The following is a 19,583-nucleotide window of genomic DNA, read 5'->3' as shown; positions in this document are numbered from 1 at the left end:
ATCCAGTGAGTCGTGCAGACCCAGAAATAACTTGCAAATCAGCACAGTGTGGTGGTAACTGCTACAATGAGAGATGAACATGGTGTTGTGAGAGCAGAGAGCCAGGAGCAGTTTCGACCTGAGCATTTGGAGTCCTGTCCTCAGTCTTATTCCCCTTCTCTCCCATTAGAAAACACCATTTGACATGGAAAATATACGTGGACAAATATGAAGTTCTGGAGAATCAAAGGGAGTGATCAGGAATGGCTCCATGGAACCTACATGCACTAGAAAGTGTCAGGGCTGGCAATGTCGCAGCGGAGGGTGGAGGGGGTGGGCGCACTCTGGAGAGGACATTGTACACCAGGACAGATGACAGAAGAAAAGAAGGTGTACAGGGAACAGACAGAGCTCTTGAAAGCCAAGGTTTTGGGTAGAGCAAGGTGGTTGAAAATAGGATTGCTGTTCATAGCAAGATAAGGCATTGACGTGCCCCTTCGTAAATAAAAGAGATGCACTGTGATTAGTTAGCTGTTGCTAATGCAATAAGTTATTTAGTGGGTTAAAGCAACACAAATTTATTATTGCCATATACTTCTCTAGCTTAGAAGTCTTGACTTGAATCTCATTGCACGAAAATCAAGGCGTCCACAGGGCTGCCTTTCTTTCTGGAGACTTGAGAGGAGCATCTGTTTCCTTGCCTTCCCCAGCCTCTGGAGGCCATCTGCATTCCTTGTCTTGGGATGCTTTCTTCTGTCTTCAAGGCCAGTAACGGCTGCTCAAGTCCTTCTCAGCTCATCATTCTGATCTCCTTTTGTGCCTCTTGCTTCTACTTTTATGGACACTTGAGGGACCCACCTATACAATCAAGGATAATCTCCCATCTCAAGGCCCTTAACTTAATCATAATTGCAAAATCCCTTTTGCCCTGCGAGGTAACATAGACACAGGTTCTGGGGATTAGGACATGGTTATCTTTGGGAAGCCGCTTTCTGCCTTCCCGGGGCATTAGGTTTTAGCGCTCAGGAGTGACACACCACTGGGATCTGTCCGAGGGAAAGCATTCTGGCTGATACCAGGAATGAGGATGGGCTGGAGGGCAGAGACCAGGTGGAAGGTCCTTTTTATGATTCCAGAAAAAAAATGTGACTGCCCAGTGGGAATAGGAAGGAAAGGACAGATGCCTGTGGCAGAGTGGGGATAGACTCTCTGGGCACTGGAGAGTGATTGAGTGGAGAGAGGGGAGAAAAAGAACAGAGGTGCAGTGGTTCAAGATGACTCAGGCGGTGAGCTCCTGTGAGTGTGAGGGTAATGGGGTCATTTATCAAGAGTATTTGGTTTAGGGCAGCAGTGTAGTGATAAATTTAAGTTCAGACCTTATTATCATTAGAGAAATAACTTACAGCTTTTCCACTATTCGATTGCGAATGAATAAAGATTCAAGACCTATCCATGCGAGGGAGAGAAGTAATGGGTGGGAAACACTGGGAGTGAGAGGTGTTGAGACACAGACGGGGCACAAAGAAGGTTAAGAAGAGATGTACAGACCAACACGGAAAAAGGGAGAAAGAAGAAGGAAAAAGTGTATGGAGTTAAGATGGGGGAAGAAATACAGACTGTGAGGAAGACAGACAGGCATGATAAAAGAAGGGAGAAATGAGAGGCATATCAACGGAGAGATACGCTGAGAAAGGGACCAGCTCAAATTTCTGGCATGAATAGTTTGGTTAATTTAAATTTCCAGTTCACTCGGGGTTTGCTCACAATTATAAGTTAATAATTTTTAAGAGAGTCTTGGAAGATTTATTTGCTTTCAGAGGTTAATTACTGTCACAGCTTCCCTGTTTTGTCAGGCTTCCTGGCAGCCTCAGTGGTCCTTGGGGGGGGGGTGAATTGTGCCCCCCCCCCTCAGGCTTCCTTCCCTTTCTCCCCAAAGGCAGACCCTCTTTGCACCTTCTCAGCATGACTTGCTTAACTCCTGAATTGTTTCCTCCCTAGGATTTGAGGCCGTTGTCAGACATACTGAGGAAAAATGTTTTGCATTCTACCAGAGTTGCTCACAGATAATGACAACTCACTAAGTGACACACAGGCCGGAACTCTGGTAAGTCTCAACACGGCCCGTGCGTTTCTGGTTCCCATTTTACAGATGGGAGCCCAGAGGCTCGACCCGGGATCTAACCAGGTGCTCAAGGTCACCAGTAGACGGAGCTGGGAGAGCAAGCTACTTCCAGATCAGGGAAGCCAAGAGTGGACTGACACTCTTGGGCAGGATCCCTTACGAAGATTTCAGGCCAGTGAAACGTTGCCTCTGGAAAACTTGGGAGCCTTCTATCTCGGGCACTACAGAGCTCACTCAGAGCCCTGCTCCCAAACTAACCCAGCCCTGGGCAGAGTCAGAGGCATGAGAAGGAAGTAAGCTATCTGGGGTTAGGATTTCCCCTGGCACGGGTACCACCAGCGCCTTCAGCTTTTATATTTATTCTTTTCTCAGAGGGGAGACGGGCACTCAGAGAGGTTAACCAACTTGCCCAAGGTCACCCAGCAGCCAGCGCGGGCCAGGGGCAACCCTCAGGCAGGGGAGGCGCCCGCGGCCAGCCCAGGGGGTCAAGGTCCCGGCAGCCGCCTCCGCGCCCACTCCAGCGTGCGCCCCGCAGCCGTCGCGGTCGCCTCTCCCAGGGCGGGGGGCGGGGTGGGGACCGCCGGGGCTGGGGGCGTGGAACCCGCGCAGCCCTGCCCCGCTGGCCGGGGAGAAGGACGATGCGCGGCGCGCCCAGGTGAGCGGGGGCCCGGGGCCGGCACCTCGGGGTCCAGCCACCGCCGCCGCCACAGCCCCGCGCCCGCGCCGCGCGCCCGCCGGCCTCCCGGCGCGGGGGCTGGAGCCGGCACCCGAGGGGGCGGCGGGGAGGGCGCAGGCAGCGGCTGGGAGCGCGGCGGCGGCAGAAGCTCGGCTCGGCGGCTGGGGGTGGCCGCTGCACGGTGCCGGGCGCCTGGCTCCCTCGCCTCGGGCGGCGGGTAGGTGCGGCAGCGGCGGGCGCGCGGGGCCGGGGCCCTGGGAGCCCACGTGTGCGGGCGGGGGCGCGGCGGGGGCTGGTGGGAGCCGGCGGGAGCCGGGAGACCGCGCCCGGCCAGAGGGGTGGGCGCTGTGGCGGCTCCCGGGTGCGGAGGGTGGCGGGTGGTGTGGTGCAGGTCCCGTCTCCGGCGTGGGACCGCCGCGGGCTCGGAGCCCGTGCCCTGCGCTTGTGTGTGTGAGTACTTGTGAAACTGCCCGTTTGTGCACTGACTGTGTGTGTGTGTGAGAGAGAGAGAGAGAGAGAGAGAGAGGCGCGTAACGTAGCGCATCCATAACCGTGTATGTAACTGGATACGTGTGTGTGGACTGGAAGCGTGGTCCTGGGTGTGTGGCCGAGAGGGTGTAACTCCCTCTCACTGCGTGTGTCTGTATGTGACAAGGCAGGGAGGTTCTCGGTGCATACCTGGCTGCGCGTGTGAGTGACCGCGAGTGTGTGGGCTCGCTGTGCGGCATGAAGCGTTCACGGTCACTGCCAGGGCTAGCTTCCTGCGGTTGTCTTTCACAGAATCCCAATCCCGGTTTCAGGAGCATTTCCCCTCAGCGGGCTCCCCAGCGGCGTGTGGCACTGTGCTGTTAGCTGCCTTTGGAAGAAGTGGCTGTGGAGCCCAAGAGGGGATGGCCTGCCCAGGTGGACAGGTCATGGCCACCAGCTTTTCTTCCTATAGTGCAAGGTTAAAGAGAAAATGTGGGCTTGATTTCCCATTTGGTGCATTAAACTGAACCAGAAAATAGTTCCTAGGTGGGCTTTGATGGAAGGACACTGAGGCAGGCTTGTCCTTCTTGCCCTTCTAGTCTAGATTCTGCCGAGTCGGGCTCCCTGGGTGGGCTCCTCCACCCCAACCCCCCAGTGTCCGCCCTGGTCCTCCGGTGGAACTTCGGGCTCCATGGCGAGGGAGGAGGAGTTGCTGTGTGCTGCTGGTGAGCACAGGTGGTGAAGGGAAAGGACACCGTGACGGATGCCGTGCCCTAGAAAGAAGGAAAAAGTTAGGACAGAGGATGAGACTCATTCGGTTCTGAGAAGCAGCTTTCACCCAGGAATGGATGAGGTGCAGAAAATTATTAAAAAGTAAAGAGAGTGCTCAGCATTCTCAAGTCGTTTTTTAAAATCTATTTTTTAAATCTATTTTTCCCATCCACCCTTACCCTAAACTTTCTTGTGTCTGCATCACTCCCCACGATCGCCCTGAGAAATGGCGAGCATCATCAATATGGCGCCTTTGAGCAGGTCTCCCTTTCTGCCCCAGAACTGGTGCACTTCTGAGCTCAGGGGAGCTTGGGGGTGTGTTGACTTCAGCGCCTGTTGAGCACGTGGAGGGCCCAGAGGAAAGTGGTGCTCTTGGTTCCTCTGATTTATCTGGATTTTATTCCTTATAACTGGTCCTTATAGGGGTCACAGTGCCCTCACCACCACCAAGTGGATTGTATTTCCTTCCACTGGACTCCTCTTGGGCCCCCTGACCCTGGTCATCCCCTATCCCCATCCCCAAGTTCTCTGATGGAAGGAGAGCACTGGAAACCCAGCAGAAGGGACCTGCTCCCCACCTCCCGACCCTCCCCCACCCTCTGTTATCGAACCACCAGCTGTGCTCCAAGTCATTTTGGCTGGGAACTGAAGTCACCTCATTGTATCTCCCCTTCATCATTGGAGGCCAGAGCTGCGGGATCCGTGGGCGGGGCTTAGCCGTTTTCCCTCAGTACTTCTTCAGTCTAATTTTGTTTGCTTTTTTTATTCCCACTGACACCCCCTTATCAGATGAACCCTACATTCAGGGATTTCCAGAGGTAGGAACAGCTGAAGACTGTGATCACTGAAAAAATGCCAAGCACATGCACAGAGGAGACCCTTGATACTATCGCTATTTGACTAATAGGTTAAGTAAGTTCTTTGGAAGGATCTGGACGTTCTGAAGCTGGTAGCTTCCTGTGACCTAGATGGAATCTCTGGGCCTTTCTAAATTTTAGTTTCTTTATCTGTGAAATGTGATAGAAGATTTCAAGTGGAATCTCATTCCTAGATCACTTCCTAAGGTTTCTTCCAGCTTTACAAGTCTCTGATTGTGATTGGTGTTCCTTCAGTGAGAAACATGTCCCTTGGTGACTTAATGGTTGTCTTTCAATACCTAACCATCTTTTTTTAAAGTTCCGTGTGTCCTTAGGGAAAGGATCCAGGCAAAAGGGTGAAGGGTGGAAACACTATTGACTTAAATTTGTGGTTAAGGGTCAACTGCCCACATTAAGCCTTTGGCTTAAAGGCGTCTTAGAGGTCATCTATTCTCATGTCCCATCAAGTGCCAGAATCTTCCATGCCATCACCTTTTTGAAAATTGAAGAAGTGTGTTAAGTCTTATTAAGAAAACTTCACATAATGTTGTAATTCAGGGTTTCTCAGATCTTTGTGCTATTGACATCTTGGATTAGATAATTTTTTGTTGTTGTTGTGAGGGACTGTGCTGTGCATCACCAGCTGGTTAGCAGCGTCTCTGGTGCCCATTAAATGACTATAGCAACCACCCGTTGTGACGACAAAAATGTGCCCGGGGGGAACAAAATCTTTTCCTACCCCCAGTCCCAGTTGAGAACCACCGCTGTAATTCAAACACAATTCTTGCAGCCTTGTACCCAAATACCTCCTGACAAAGTAATTTAATAAGTTATTGAAGTGGTGTGTTGCTAGTTGCTATTCTACCCACTCCCAGCTTTATGACCCTCACACATTTACCTTTATCCTGTCTGGTTTCTCACTGCCTTGTTGCTATGCCTGGAAATGCTCAAGATGTTGCTCAAGGCTAAGAAGCATTTTGGAGACATTATCATAATAATCCTAATAGCTCACATTAATCCAGCCCTTATTTTGTGCCAGGCACAGTTCTAAATGCTTTACGTGGATGATCTCATTTAATCTTCATTAAGAGTCCCGTGAGAGAGATACTTTTATTACCCCCCCCCCCCGGCCCCTTGGCAGAGATGAGGTAACTCAGACTTCGAGAGGTGGGGTAAGGTGTTCTGAGTCCTCTGAGCTGTGAAGCAGGTGAGCTGGGTCTGACTCTGGAGTCTCTTCTGAGCCCCCACACTAAACTCTCTTCTATGAATGGGATCTTGACATTACAGGGTGGAAATGAATTGAAACAGCTCCTAGTTTGGTTTGTAGAACCGAGTCTGCTTCTAAGAAAGCTAGAAACTGAAGTTGGCAGTTGCGTTCACTTGAAATAATGTAATTTCTCCCTTTTTCTTCTCCTCGCTCTTTGTCGTTCATGTTATTCAGAAAAAGCTACAAAGTTTAAGCAGGGGAAGAGAGGTGGTAGTGGGGCTGGGTACACTGGGAGCTGAGGGGGCTCCAGGGAAAGGAAAGATGGAGAAAAAGGAGCAAACAATGGATGAGGCATTTCATTTTCCAGTAGGTTCTCACCGTCATGGAAACTTTAGCTATCTCTTTAGTCCCCACAGCTGAAGTTGCCATATTTCTATCAACTTCCTCCTTCTGTCTTCTTAGCCTGTTCTCTTGTTCTTCCGTGCTGCATAATATTTTCTTGCTACTGAGGGAGTAGGTGAACACATTGGGACAGAAGAACATAAAATGCAGTGTAAATGGCCACCAAGCAGGCTCATTGCTAGGGTGAGAATGACGACCTTACCCAATACTGTTAAGCTTGACAATCCAAGGCTGACTGAGAAGGCTGGCTCGTGCTTCTAAGCCCCTGTATCAACAAAGCCACAGGGTGGGTAGCTGCCAGCAAATAAAGCGTAGAGCTTTGGTTTTGCAAGCTTTGCAGATTGGTTAAGACAGCGGTTCTCAACTTTGGTGAGCTCCAGAATCATCTGTAGGATGGGCTGAAACACAGATGGCTGGTTCCCATCTCTAGAAGTTCTGATACAGTGCTTCTAGTTTGGGGTCTGAGAATTTGTATTTCTGGCTACGATCTCAGGTGATGCTGATGCTACTGGTCCGTGACCCACAGCATGAGGACCACAGGGTAAGGGCTGAGAGAACTGAATAGCGTTCACAACCCATCCACCTGAAATGTTTTAATAATAAAAGCCTTTGCCTTTTCTGAGCTATGGCACTTCTAGGTTAGGTTAATTTTTTTTTTTTAAGATTTTATTTATTTATTTGACAGAGATCACAAGTAGACAGAGAGGCAGGCAGAGAGGGGGAAGCAGGTTCCCTGCTGAGCAGGGAGCCCAATGTGGGACTCGATCCCAGGACCCTGGGATCATGACCTGAACCGAAGGCAGAGGCTTTAACCCACTGAGCCATGCAGGCACCCCTAGGTTAGGTTAATTCTCATCTTAGATCTTTTCGTACTCCCTACTTCTTACACAGCCCCATGGCTACTTCTGTTGGAATGATAAAATCCCTCATTACTCACAGGATAATCCAAATGAAAGTATCTGCTGCCAGATACTTTCTGGACCAGTCCCTCTTAGATTAAGAAAGGTTTTTTATCTGTCGATCCAGCTTTGGTTTCCTTGTAATTGCTTCGCATTTTTTTTTTTTTCTGTGTTCAGACCAACGTTAGCCCAACCAAGAAGCCCAACAGAAACTCAAGTCAGAACATTTACATGTGACCGACGACATTTAAAAAAAAAATCTTGATCAGTTTTTCTTTTCAAACCAGATTTCAAGCTCCATCAACCCATTCCTTCTTCTCGACACAGTTTTTGCCTCTTCTTGCACAACCACACATCCCCACCTGAACAAGGTGGCTACAAGTAGCGGGTCAGAAAGATCTAGTGGTTGTGAAGCTCAGAAACTCATTATTTAAATAATGTTCATTGAATGTTTGCCAGGTGCCATGGCATTGTGTACACCTGGCCGTCTTGGAATTGTATACCAAAACCCTGGGAGAAGGTAGGTCTTTCTCATTTACAGACAGAGAAACCAAGGCCTGGAAACTTGAAGAAAACTCTTATGTTAGTTAGGATAATTGTATTATGAAATATGTATATTAGTGGACCCATAATAAGAGGCAATATTGGCTTGCTTTGGCAAAACTTGGGAATTATTGGAAGCATAAAGAGGCTTTTCTCATGTATTCAAGGAACTAGACCCAAGGAAGTATGAGAACCAAGACATCAACGGAGAACTAAGCTCCGGGAGCTCACGGCCCTTTCTCCATGGCTCTGCCAGGGATGGGACCCACTCCCAAGGGTGCATCTCTCAGTTATAACTCTCAGCAGTGAGAATCGGACTGGCCCAGTCATTTATGGGCAAGTAGACTCAGCAGAAGCATCATTGCCACAGGGCTCCCTGCTGGAGTGGTAGATATTCCCGGTATAAGTAGTTTGGTGGACACTGAGATGAAGGTCTCCTGCGTCACACAACTAGTGACAGAGACAAAATTTGATCTTAGGTTTGACTTTATAGCCAATGCTTTTCTCCTACCAAAGGGATGCTTGATAGAGAAACACATTAATTTGGGAGGTAATAAAGATGACCTGTTTTTATTTTCAAGGTCCCCCCATGTGTGGCACGGGGTCCTGCTGCTTCCATTTGTGCATACCTTTTGGTTTCTGAGACTTCTGTGGCTGCATCCTGGCTCCTCTCTGTCCCTCTGATTTCTCTGCCATGTGGCCCGGCTTCTCCTTCTGCTCATGCGTGTCAGGCTCTGGCTCACCTAGCATCGCTCCGACTCACAGATCGTTGAAGCTGAGGGGATCCGTCATCTTCTCTTGTCTTTTATCTGTACTGTAAATAATACTGATAATATAGGCCAAGCACTTATTGTGAACACCACCGAAAGCTCTGGATCTCATCCAACTCTTCTAACAAACTTGTCTTTTTTTATTTCCCAACATTTTATCACAAAAAACCCCAAACACTGAAGAGAAAAGTTGAAAGAATTTTATGGCAAACTCTCACATACTCACCACAGAGTTTCCGTAGTTAACATTTTGCTAACTTCCTTTGTCACATTTCTGTCTGTCCACCCTTCTATCCATTTGTCAGTCCATTATTTGGATGTTTCAAAATAAGTTTCTTATTCTCATTTTTATAATCGGGAAACTGAGGCCAAAACCGTTGACATGACTTGTCCAAGGTCACCACCTTTTGTGGAGGGATGAGCTGAGATTTAGCCCTGGCAGTCTGGCTCCCAACTCCTTCTCGAGCATCAGGCCACATTATGTCTCCTAGAAGGGGGGAGGGAAAGACTCACTCAAGGTCAGTTAGTGGCAAGCAATGACCAGCACCCAGGTCACCTAATTCTCAGGCTCCTGAAATTTCCATTACATTGACCCGTGATAGATAGTTTGCTCCACAAGTAAAGATGATGGTCTCCTTGCTCTGCAAAGAGCTGCAGAGTTGGTATTTTACAGACTAACCCGGACCTCTGGAAAACCTAATTTCTGACATGAAAGATTTTACAAAACTAATACACTGTCAACAACTTAGGATAGTTTATGGCACCGACAGGCTGGGGAATGACCATTTTAGGTAGCTTTTCACATTGTCCAGAGGACTTTTGTGTGTGTCCTCTTATCTCAAGTTTTTGAGTAAGATCTGTAAGACAGGGGCGCTGGGTGACTTCACCATCTTGAACAGCTGGAAACCTGGGGACTGTAGAAACAAAACGAGGAACTCAGAGTCATGTGGTACTAAGAACAAAGTGGGGGCTTGGTGAAAATAGTCTCTTTCAAAAACACTCTTAAGTTTTGAGGAGCTACATAAATACCTAGTTAATAAAATTGAGCTCAAAAAGTTGAGATGCGGGGCTACTGAAATCCTTTATGGGATAGCCTAGTGATTTAAGTTCTGTGTTCTAAAGCCACTGCCTGGTGTGGCCTTGGACAATGGCTCCTTTCTATGCCCTCTTTCTTCATCTGTGAAATGGGTATAATTGCAGCACTCCTTCAGGTGTAGCATGGAGATACAATGAAGTAACATGGGTGAAGAGATTGGTACTTAGTATGTGCTCAACAAATATCAGTTATAGAAATCTGCTATTGTTCCTGTCCTGCTAGCTCAGCAGGATTCTTCTCTTCTTCCTTAAATGGGCCCCTCTAAAATCAATGGGTCAAAGAGATAAATCTTTATCCCAAGGGGTTTATTTAGGAACTCTTGGAGGGAGAGTGTGCTCAGCAGCTTTTTGCAAGGGGACTTCTTATTAGTCCAGTAAAGATGCAGATTCTCCTCAAGAATTTCCATGCAAGCTGTAAATAGCCCATGTCCTTTGAGATTGCACTAGGATACTTAATTGGATATGATAATCAGCACATGATATCTGAAGTGGAGAGTTCTGTATAAACTGTTTTCTAACCCAGGAGGTTCAGAAGGAATAGAAAAGAGTAGGACAGAGGTAAACAGATTGGCAGAGACCTTTCTCTTGGCATGCATAGCAAGTACTGTAATCCAGGTCTTTCTGCCACGAAGACATTTAAATAGATAAGAAAAGCTCTTAAAAGGGATTTCAGAGAGATGTGCTTACCTGAGCGGATTGCACTCTGTCTTTGCAGAGCTTCCCAAAGAGCTCTCCATGAACCATCTGCACCAGAATCGCTGGGACGTTTGTTAAAATGCAGATGCATGGGCCCACTGACTAGAGATGCTTTGAAGGAGGCACCAAGATCTGCAGTTTTGCAAGTGACTCTAGGTATTCTAATGTTAGAGACCCACTGTTGTCAGCAAAGTTCAAAACACGAATTTTCAGGACTTTATTTAGATGGACTGCAGATTTTAGCCTGACCTCCTCTCAGTTCCAGGCCCCTGGGATGGGTGAGTATCAGACACTCCAGGCGTTCTGAAACTCAGCTTTCAGGGGTCTAGCCTGTAGAGAAGAGGGATAATTTCTGTAACTGCATCCCAAAGTAGAGGAGATGAGACCCCAGGTGTATAGCTGCCTTCACAGAGAAGGAAACATCCAGCCTCCAAAGACTGGGGCACTGCCAAGCTGGAGATGACTTGTCCCAAGAGCTGGCTAAAAACTATATTGTGGACTCACTGGGCACTTGCTTCGTAAGTGTTCATTTTCATTTATTTTTTTGCAACAAGCTTATGAGGTTGGTATTATGCTTATCCCTGTTATACAAATGGAGACTCAGAGGCTAAGAGAAGTAAGTGATTCATCCAGCAGCGTATACCTGGTAATCAATGGAACTAGGACAGACACCAAGGCCATACTTTGAACTGGAATGGCCAACTATCTGACTGGCTGCCTGTTTTTGTATGGCCTGGGAGCTGAGAAGGGTTTTCACGTTTTTTTTTTTTTTTTTTTTTAATTGTTGGGAAAAAAAACAAACAAAAGAAGAATACTATTTCGTGACAAGGGGAAATAATATGAAATTCAAATTTTGTGCCCGTAAATACTTTTTCCTGGAAAACAGCCATGTATGTATCATCCATCCATCCATCCATCCATCATGTATGTATTGTCTGTGGCGGTTTTTGTGCTACAACAGCAGAGTTAGGGAGTTGCGATAATGACCTTGTGCTCCAGATAGCCCAAGATATTTGCTAAATGGCCCTCTACAGAGGAAAAAAAAAAGAGAGAGAGAAAGAAAAGAAAAAGGAATGCCAACCTCTGCTTTAAGCCACGATGCCGGTGTCTGCCAAGCTTCGATCATCTGAATACTACCTTTGTGATTCTCACCACCTTCTCATGCCATCTGTAGTATTATCTGCCTAACACGTTTCTTTAGATCAATTAGTTTTCTTTAAATAAATTTATTTTACAAAGAAACAAAAATGCAAGTGGAAACCAGTGCCAAAGGCAAGCAATAGAAGGTAGCTGTAAAAGCAAATGCAGCACATACAAAACAATATACCGGATTTCAGCTGGATGTATGTCCCTTGTATGTTTCGAAGATGAACTAACACTTATTTGAATTCTTTTCTTCAATGTAAATAACAGTGATTAAAATAGAAAATGAAAGGGGAACACATTTTTAACCATATGATCCAACAGTACTTAATGCTCTATCCACCTACTGCTTAATATCATATGCTTTTCTCCAGTGGCAAGTGAAACACACTTGGGGACTTGATGTTTTACCTTAAAGAGTGGTCCCCAGACCAGCAGCATCAGCAAATTTTCCACTCTAAACCTACTGAATCAGAAAGCTGGAAGTGGGGCCCCACGATTGTGTTTTAATAAGCCTGCAGGTGATTCTTAGGCATGCTTAAACTTGAGAACCTCTGCTCTCCAGTAAACAGCTTCTTATTTCGTTCCACTTTCATTGCATTCCTGGATTTCATCAGAATTCAGAATCATCTCAGACTTGCTTCCTCCCCTCAACCGTGACTGACCGATGGTTTTCTGGCTTCTGTGTGAGCCTCCCACCGAGGTAGACCTCGTTGCTTGCCAGGACACACAGGTCGATAACTGGACAGCTCTGATGTTGGATGACCTACTTCAGAGAGAGTCTCAAACTTCTCTTGAGATTCCGTATCTCCTTTGGAGACACAAAGACAAGATTATTTCCTTCCCTAATTATCAAGTAAGACTTTCATATCATGTTACTCATTTGACAAGCACTAATCACGTACTCTATGTCTCTTCTCCTAGAACCTGTGGCCAAATTAGGGGTGAGACATTCATCAGGTGATTGAAAATCCTCCATATAACAAGTATTTAGAGGAAATCTCTGCCTTGAAAAAATCTGATTCCTAGAAATACTCTAGATGGACTCTGTTCAGTATTACATGAAAAGGAAGTCTGTGTTTTTTCTCCACTTTTCCTCTGCTCCGTTCTTTTTCCCAAAAGGTAGATTAAGTACGCTTCTTAAATATTCTTTCATTGTTCAGGGCTGTTTGCAATATCAGTTTTCTGAAGAACGGACAAAAATTTTCAGTTGAGAAATGTGTATTTGTCCAGAAAGAATATTTTCTTAGTCAATTCCAAAAAAATGTTAAAAGACATTTTGCATCCCAGTTGTACATATCTTCATGGTCCCTTCAGTATAACTGAATTGGCATCTGTATGGGTTTTCAGTTATGGGAACGAAACAGCTAGAAGCTTTTTCTTTAGGACTAAATCTTTGCAGGTGACTTAGTATCAGTGGCATTTTTTTTTTAAAGATTTTATTCATTTACTTGACAGAGAGAGATCACAAGTAGGCAGAGAGGCAGGCAGAAAGAGAGAGAGGAGGAAGCAGGCTCCCTGCTGAGCAGAGAGCCCAATGTGGGACTCGATCCCGGGACCCCAAGATCATGACCCGAGCCGAAGGCAGCGGTTTAACCCACTGAGCCACCCAGGTGCCCCGTATCAGTGGCATTTTGACTGCCATCCTGAGAAAGACACTTGCTAATATAGGTCCCAACTCCAGTAATACAGGCTTTTTTTTTTAATGGCTTACACACCACCATTTAGATGTCTAGATAACAAATAATACAATTTTTTCAGTACTAATTTATGAAGAGAAACTCTTTTAAAGAATATGTATCAACTGAGGTTTAAAAAAGTGCTAAAGTGGGACATCTGGGTGACTCAGTGGGTTAAAGCCTCTGCCTTTGGCTCAGGTCATGATCCCAGAGTCCTAGGATCAAGCCCCACATCATCGGGCTTTCTGCTTGGCAGGGAGCCTGCTTCCTCCTCTCTCTCTGCTTGCCTCTCTGCCTATTTGTGATGTCTGTCTGTCAAATAAATAAATAAAATCTTAAAAAGGAAAAAGTGCTAAAACAGCATTCTACAAATATCTAATGTTTGCTAAAACAAAGTCCCTATAAATAATTAAGAAGAATTTTTTTTCTTCTATGTAGTGAGAATTTGCACAGTTGCAATTTTTTGGATGGTCCAATAATTTTTTTTTTCACAGTAATAGTTACTAGGCTATCATGGTCACCATGGGGTATAGAAGGCTGTGGGAATGTTTGTGTGTTTGATCGTGGTGATACTGTGTCTTGGTACAAATGGCCACTAGTGGGTTTGGGCTTGAAGTTGTGCGCTTTGACAGCTTACTCTGATCAAATTCCTGGCCTTATTTGATTATAGTTTGCATTGTTCTTCTTTTTGTCCCATCTGCTCAGAGATGTCTAGTCTCATGCCCAGTAGATGAAGCCTATTTGAAACAGTTTATGTGAATTGAGCATGTATCTTTTGGCGGGGGGGGGGGATGATTCAAACTCTTGGCCTTTTTCTGGGGATGTGAGAGACAGAACTGATAAGATTCCTTCCTATAATGTTATTGGAAGAAACCCTATCAGTCACCAAAATTCTAGTTCTCATTTAGACATCCTTACACACATGCTGCTTGAATGCCTCCAATGACAAGAGACTCACCTTTCCAAAATTTCCTTTAAGCTTCTGAGAAGCTCTAATTACCTGAAATTTCTTCTTTTCTTCACCTTCCCAGGACCCGTTGACCCAGTCCATTCTACACTTGGGGGAATTGAGCCCCGGATTGATGACCTTCTTAAGAATAGGAATAGTGTTTTAGTAGCCATGTTGGGCTGAGATCCCAGGCCCAGTGACTCCTGGTCCAATGCCTGCTCCTTCCCGCATGTCAAGCTCCCACCCTCAATTTGGCTATTAAGATAAATAATGTTTTACTTATTGCTGACACTTGTCCAAAATAAAGGTATTGGAATATGCCCTTTGATGTAGAAATTTAACCCGTATAAGCATACCCTATGAAGAAACGTGGTCAATCCCTGCACTGCTATGCATGAATATCTGCCCATGCAGTCAGAACCAGAGGAAAACAAAACCAAAGTGCAGGAGAGCAAGCTGAGGTTAGGACATAGCTTCAGGTTGACAGGTGTTGGCACTGTTCCAAACGACATCTCATTTCACTCCAGCAGGTGGAGACTATTTACAGGTGAGACCTATGCTCACACTTCTCATAATAGAGATGCAACTACACACCTTCTGTTAACCATTAACAACTGTTCCACAGCAATCTTTCAGGATATTCCAAGTAAAAGAACAAGGGGTAAAGATGGGGTATACTTACCTTTTGGGTTTGCCCTTTAGGTATTTAAAATTTGTAAGCCAGAAAACCAAGGGTTGGAATCAGCATTGGGTGGCATAAGTATGATGACCTGCTCCTCCTCTTTTTTTTTTTTTTTTTAAATTTTACTTATTTGACAGAGAGATCACAAGTAGGCAGAGAGGCAGGCAGAGACAGAGGGGGAAGCAGGTTCCCTGTCAGCAGAGAGCCCAATGCAGGTCTTGATCCCAGGATCCTGAGACCATGACCCAAGCTGAAGGCAGAGGCTTTAACCCACTGAGCCACCCAAGCGCTCCTCCTCCCCCTTTTTAAGGGAAAGATCAATCTCAATGTACCCAACAAGGAAAAGAAACTCCAAAGAATCTGATAGAGTTGGATGTTGCTGTAGCTTTACTTTTGTGATGGATAAAGCATTTTGAATAATTCTGGTTGCTTGAGCTTGTCCTAGCCCTGAGAGAATACTGAGAACTCCCTTTGGACTTCACATGGTAGAAAGTTCTGTTTGACTCTCTTTTCCATGCCTTTCCCAAGACTTCCTGTGTTCCTTGTCTGGTTATGAGAATCTAGGACTGTTACCCTGAAGGAGACCAACATGGGGATCTCCCTCCTTGTCCCTTAGATAAGGATTCAGCATGACTGTGGTTAAAACATACATGTGGTCTAATTGAATTTCAGATTGGCAGAACTTTTAGAAGTGACATAGCTTATACCCAGACATAATAGATGTTCTCAGTTGATTGCATCTTTAATTGCCTAGGTGGTTAAGGAGCCAGAAATGTAAGTATGTGAGATAAAAACACTGGTTCCTTAAACACCCCTCTTGCTGTATGCAATCTTCCTGACAAGAGGTGTCCCTGTAATCTCGCATTTAGCTCTGGTGAACATGGCAGAAAATAGTGGACTGTGATGGATTAATCAAATCAGGATAGATACAAATTAGCACCAATTTATCTTCTGTTACTGTTCCTCTTTCTCTCTGACAAAATGCAGGCTGTCTCACCGGCTTGTTAAATGGCAATCATTTTAAATTTGCTCATTGGGTTTCTGATGAGCAAGACATAATAATGTGTATTGCCATGAATATATCAGGTCCCCCCCTCCCCGTGTTGTAACATTTTCAAATGCAGTTTAAAGGAGATGATCTTCAGCGAGTTCTTAACTGGTTTTCTTAGTTCCAGTTTTTCTTCCTTCTAATCTGTATATAAATACAATATTGATTTTTTTTTTTTTGTCTATTATCCAGGATTCTTTGGTTCCAAGTAATTGCTGGAACCCAACTCAAACTGGCTTAAGAAGGGGGAAAAAAAAAGAAGGGAAAACAAAAAGGAGTATGTTGGCTCGTATAATTGGAAAGTTCAGGTGTAAGACTGTCCTAAGACACCATTGTATCTGAAACCTCAAGTTCTCTATGTTCCAACTCTGCTTTCCTTGTGGTTACCTTCATTCTCGACAGGCTTTCCCCACAAAGTGGCATTGATGGCCCCCAATAGCTTCATTCTGAAAGTCTTAACAGTTTAGCAACACTAGGGAAAACAGAGACTCTTTCTAGCAAAAATCCTAGGGTTAGCTTTCAGTAGTCTAGCCGGTGAGCAAAGGAATTCTGGCCAGGGAGTGAACTGTTCTGATTGGGCAGAGCCAGTCTTGTGCTTATCACTGGACCCAGGGACTGAGGCCTGGGAGGGATGGTTCTCCAAAGGAAATTCAAAGTGCTCTTTTCAGAGAAAGAAGGATTCTTTCTCTTCTAGTAGAAGGAAGTGTGATATGATGATAAGAACTCTATGAAATAAAACTTGAGTTTCAGAATTTACAGACCTAGATTCTGTTCCCAGTTTGGCCAAGTGCCAGCCGGGTAACTGGCAAGTCAGTTGGCCTCTCTGGCTCATAGTATCTTCACCTTACAGTAGGGACAAAAGACTTTGAGGCTGGAAGAAGAGGAAAAAGACAGTGTTTGGACCTTGCCAACACTTAGTAAAAGGTAACTAAATAGAGGAGATGGTTTTCTGCTACTTTAAAAAATTACTGTATTGTGCCCTGGATGATCTATAGATTAGCTCCCAGTTGGAAATTCACAAACTCTCAAACCTATTCTTCATTTGCAAAACTAATTAGTTAGATAGATTGACTCGACAAGGATCTATGAAGAGAATGTAACGTACCAGGTATTTTTCTAGGTACTAAGGATGTAATAGTGGTCAGGTATCTAACTATGCCCTCTTGAAACTATTCTAGTGAGGAAGACCAGTTACTAATAAAGAAACAATGGAGTATATAATAATGCATATGCTAGTAAGAGAAAATAGAGTGGATAAAGAGGATAGAAACTTCTAGAATATGAGGTCTGAAATTCTACTCAGATGATCAGGGAAGACTTCAATGAGGAAGTGACAGTTGAGCAGTAGTTAGGAGGCAATGAGCAAAAAGGCCGTGAGGTGAAAAATCTTCTTTTATGGCCAAGGAAAGTAGCAAAACCAGGAAACTCAAGGGCACTGAAGGGGTGGGGCACAGCTAAAGTTGAGGTTGGGGAGGAGCTGGGTGGGACCAGATCACTTCAGGTCTGGTTGGCCATGATAAGGAGTTTGGATTTTATTCTAAGGGTGACTAGAAGCCTCTAGAATTTTATGCAGGCAAGACATGATTTGACTTACATGTTGAAAATCCCTTGCCAGCTCCTGTGGGGGCAATGACTGGGGGGCAAGCAGGAGAGCAGTTCGAGAGGGCATGGAGGGATCCGAAGAAAAAAGATGGTGGTGTGGACCAGGGTGCTGATTATGGAGGGAATGAGAAAAACTTAGGTTAAGCAATCATTTTCAAAATAGGATGAATTTGCTGACAGTTTGGTTGTAGGGTGTGAGAAAAAGGGGTTGTTTGTTTAAGTAACTGGGTCAGTGGTGGCACCATTCGCCGAAATGGAAAGCACTAGGGAAGGATTCAATTTTTGTGTTGGGAGTGGGAAATGTAGAGTTCAGTTTGAAATGATTTTTATTTGATTTTTTAAAAAATTTAAAAGTAATCTCTGTATACAATATGGGGCTCAAACTTACAGCCCCTAGATCAAGAGTCCCGTGCCCCACCGACTGAGCCAGCCAGGCATTTCTGAAATGCTTTTTATTTTAAGCCATGGGAATGGATGTGATCACTTCAAGAAAGATCTAAGTAGAGGAAAAAGGAGGATGTGGCCTGTCCCTTCAATAGTTAAGGCTTTGTACTTAAATATATCAAATCAAAGATTATTCGGATTCAAAGACGTGAAAGAGATGGAAGTAGATGGAGCTACTTTGCTTGAGGTCAGAGTAGGGGGTTCAGAGTCTTGGAGGCTAAGCCTTCCCCCACACCTGCCCCAGACTCAGAAATGCCCACAGAATTCCTTGTTCATCCACAAGGTTCTAAAGAACAAACACTGGAAAACAGAGAGATCTACATCCTTTCCAACTCAGGGGGGTCTGCCATTCTCTTCCTGGCAGCCAGGCGAGTGTGTTTGGTCTACCCTGACCAAAGCATCCAAGGGCCCAGTCTGAGGTTCATGGTTCTGTTGTGTAGATAAACAGATTCATAGTTTCTTCTTAGTAAGATTTGATTAGAAAATCAGCAGATGGAATTATAGAATGTCAGAGCTGGAAGTGAACCCAGAGATCATCTCCTCCAGTCCCTCTGTTTACCAAGAAGTGGATGATGAAACTCAGAAGGGAAAAAGGATTCGTTCAGGGCCACCCCCAAATAAGCAGCCCAGGACCTGCCCCTATATTCTCTGACTTGCCATGGTGTGGAACAAATGTGACGCAAAACATTTTCTTCTGAAAAATGAAACTGCAGTCAGTTAAAAGGGCCAACTTGATGGAGATCAGTGAGTACCTTCCCAGGAAAGTATGTCAGGTCTTCTCAGAGTCCCTGGTAGAGGGACTTTTGGTAGTTTGAAAGTAAACTTCCCTTTCATTTGGAGTTCTGACCTTGGAGTTCATGAATGGGCTTCGAGAAATAATGTGCCCCTCTGGAAGTGTGTATGTATGTGCATGTCCATCATTGTTTCTGGGCAGGGAGTTCTCAAGAGTTTACTGGATTTTCAAATAGGTGTATGATTACTTAGCCTCAAAAAGTTGAAAGAAGAAAAACCAACGCTGAAGATCTTCATGGGAAACAAGATGGCAGACCATTTTAGGCAAGATATCATTTTAATCATGACGAGATAACAACTTATTTTCACTGGCTAGTGTCCTAAAGCAGATCGGGTAAATAAGCTGTGTTTCTGGGAAGAGCAACAAGAAGTAAACTGATTAAGATGGAGTACGGAGAAGTACCTGTGTGTTTTAATCTCTGGGAGATTAATAAAACGCTAAAGAAACTGCAGTACTCAGCTCTGTCATACTTAAGTATGCCAGTAGATTTTTGCTGTAGTATGATTTACTAAATACTTTCTGATAGTCTACAAAAGAAGTTTTTTTTTTTTCTTGAAGGTTTTATTTATTTGAGAAACAGAGCACGAGCCGGGGATGGGGTGGAGTGGTAGATGGCACAGGGAGAGAGAGAGAGGGAGAAGCAGGCTCCCCACTGAGCAGGGAACCCAACACAGGCTCAATCCCAGGACCCTGGGATCATGATTTGAGCTGAGGGCACCCCCAGGTGCCCCAAAACAAGAGTCTTACTAAATAGAAAG

The 19,583-nt window shown here is 45.3% G+C and overlaps 2 protein-coding genes across 4 annotated transcripts in view; one reads left to right on the top strand and one right to left on the bottom strand.

Annotated features, from left to right (window-relative positions):
- The first annotated feature begins 2,485 nt into the window (after positions 1-2,485).
- Positions 2,486-19,583, top strand: part of HTR4 (5-hydroxytryptamine receptor 4) — a 178,211-nt gene continuing 161,113 nt past the window's right edge. For 2 of the 3 annotated variants that reach the window (XM_045079555.1, XM_045079553.1), the window contains exon 1: positions 2,486-2,756. The gene's annotated coding sequence lies outside the window, so the exon portion shown is untranslated. Of the gene's footprint in view, positions 2,995-19,583 lie in introns of all 3 variants that reach the window. The other variant, XM_045079554.1, reaches the window with a different exon arrangement.
- On the bottom strand, positions 2,587-8,674 carry LOC123391910 (basic proline-rich protein-like). The gene is made up of 3 exons (XM_045079433.1): positions 8,554-8,674; positions 3,894-4,018; positions 2,587-3,213 (listed from the first exon to the last, which is right to left on the bottom strand). The coding sequence occupies exons 1-3, from the start codon at positions 8,672-8,674 to the stop codon at positions 2,587-2,589; spliced, it is 873 nt and encodes a 290-aa protein (XP_044935368.1).

Source organism: Mustela putorius, unplaced genomic scaffold (assembly GCF_011764305.1).
Source record: "Mustela putorius furo isolate JIRA1106 unplaced genomic scaffold, ASM1176430v1.1 tig00000407_pilon_pilon_pilon, whole genome shotgun sequence".
Classification (NCBI taxonomy): domain Eukaryota; kingdom Metazoa; phylum Chordata; class Mammalia; order Carnivora; family Mustelidae; genus Mustela; species Mustela putorius.
Note: the sequence above shows the minus strand (reverse complement) of the source record. Positions and strands in the feature narration are given on the sequence as shown.

Excerpts from the sequence above, each read along its gene's own strand:
- LOC123391910 (XM_045079433.1), bottom strand. The coding sequence starts at position 8,674 with ATGCTAGGTGAGCCAGAGCCTGACACGCATGAGCAGAAGGAGAAGCCG. Across the intron at positions 4,019-8,553 it reads GAAGTCTCAGAAACCAAAAG|GGCACGGCATCCGTCACGGT; the intron begins GTATGCACAAAT and ends CCTTCTTTCTAG. Across the intron at positions 3,214-3,893 it reads ACCAGGGCGGACACTGGGGG|GGCACGGGCTCCGAGCCCGC; the intron begins GTTGGGGTGGAG and ends ACACAAGCGCAG.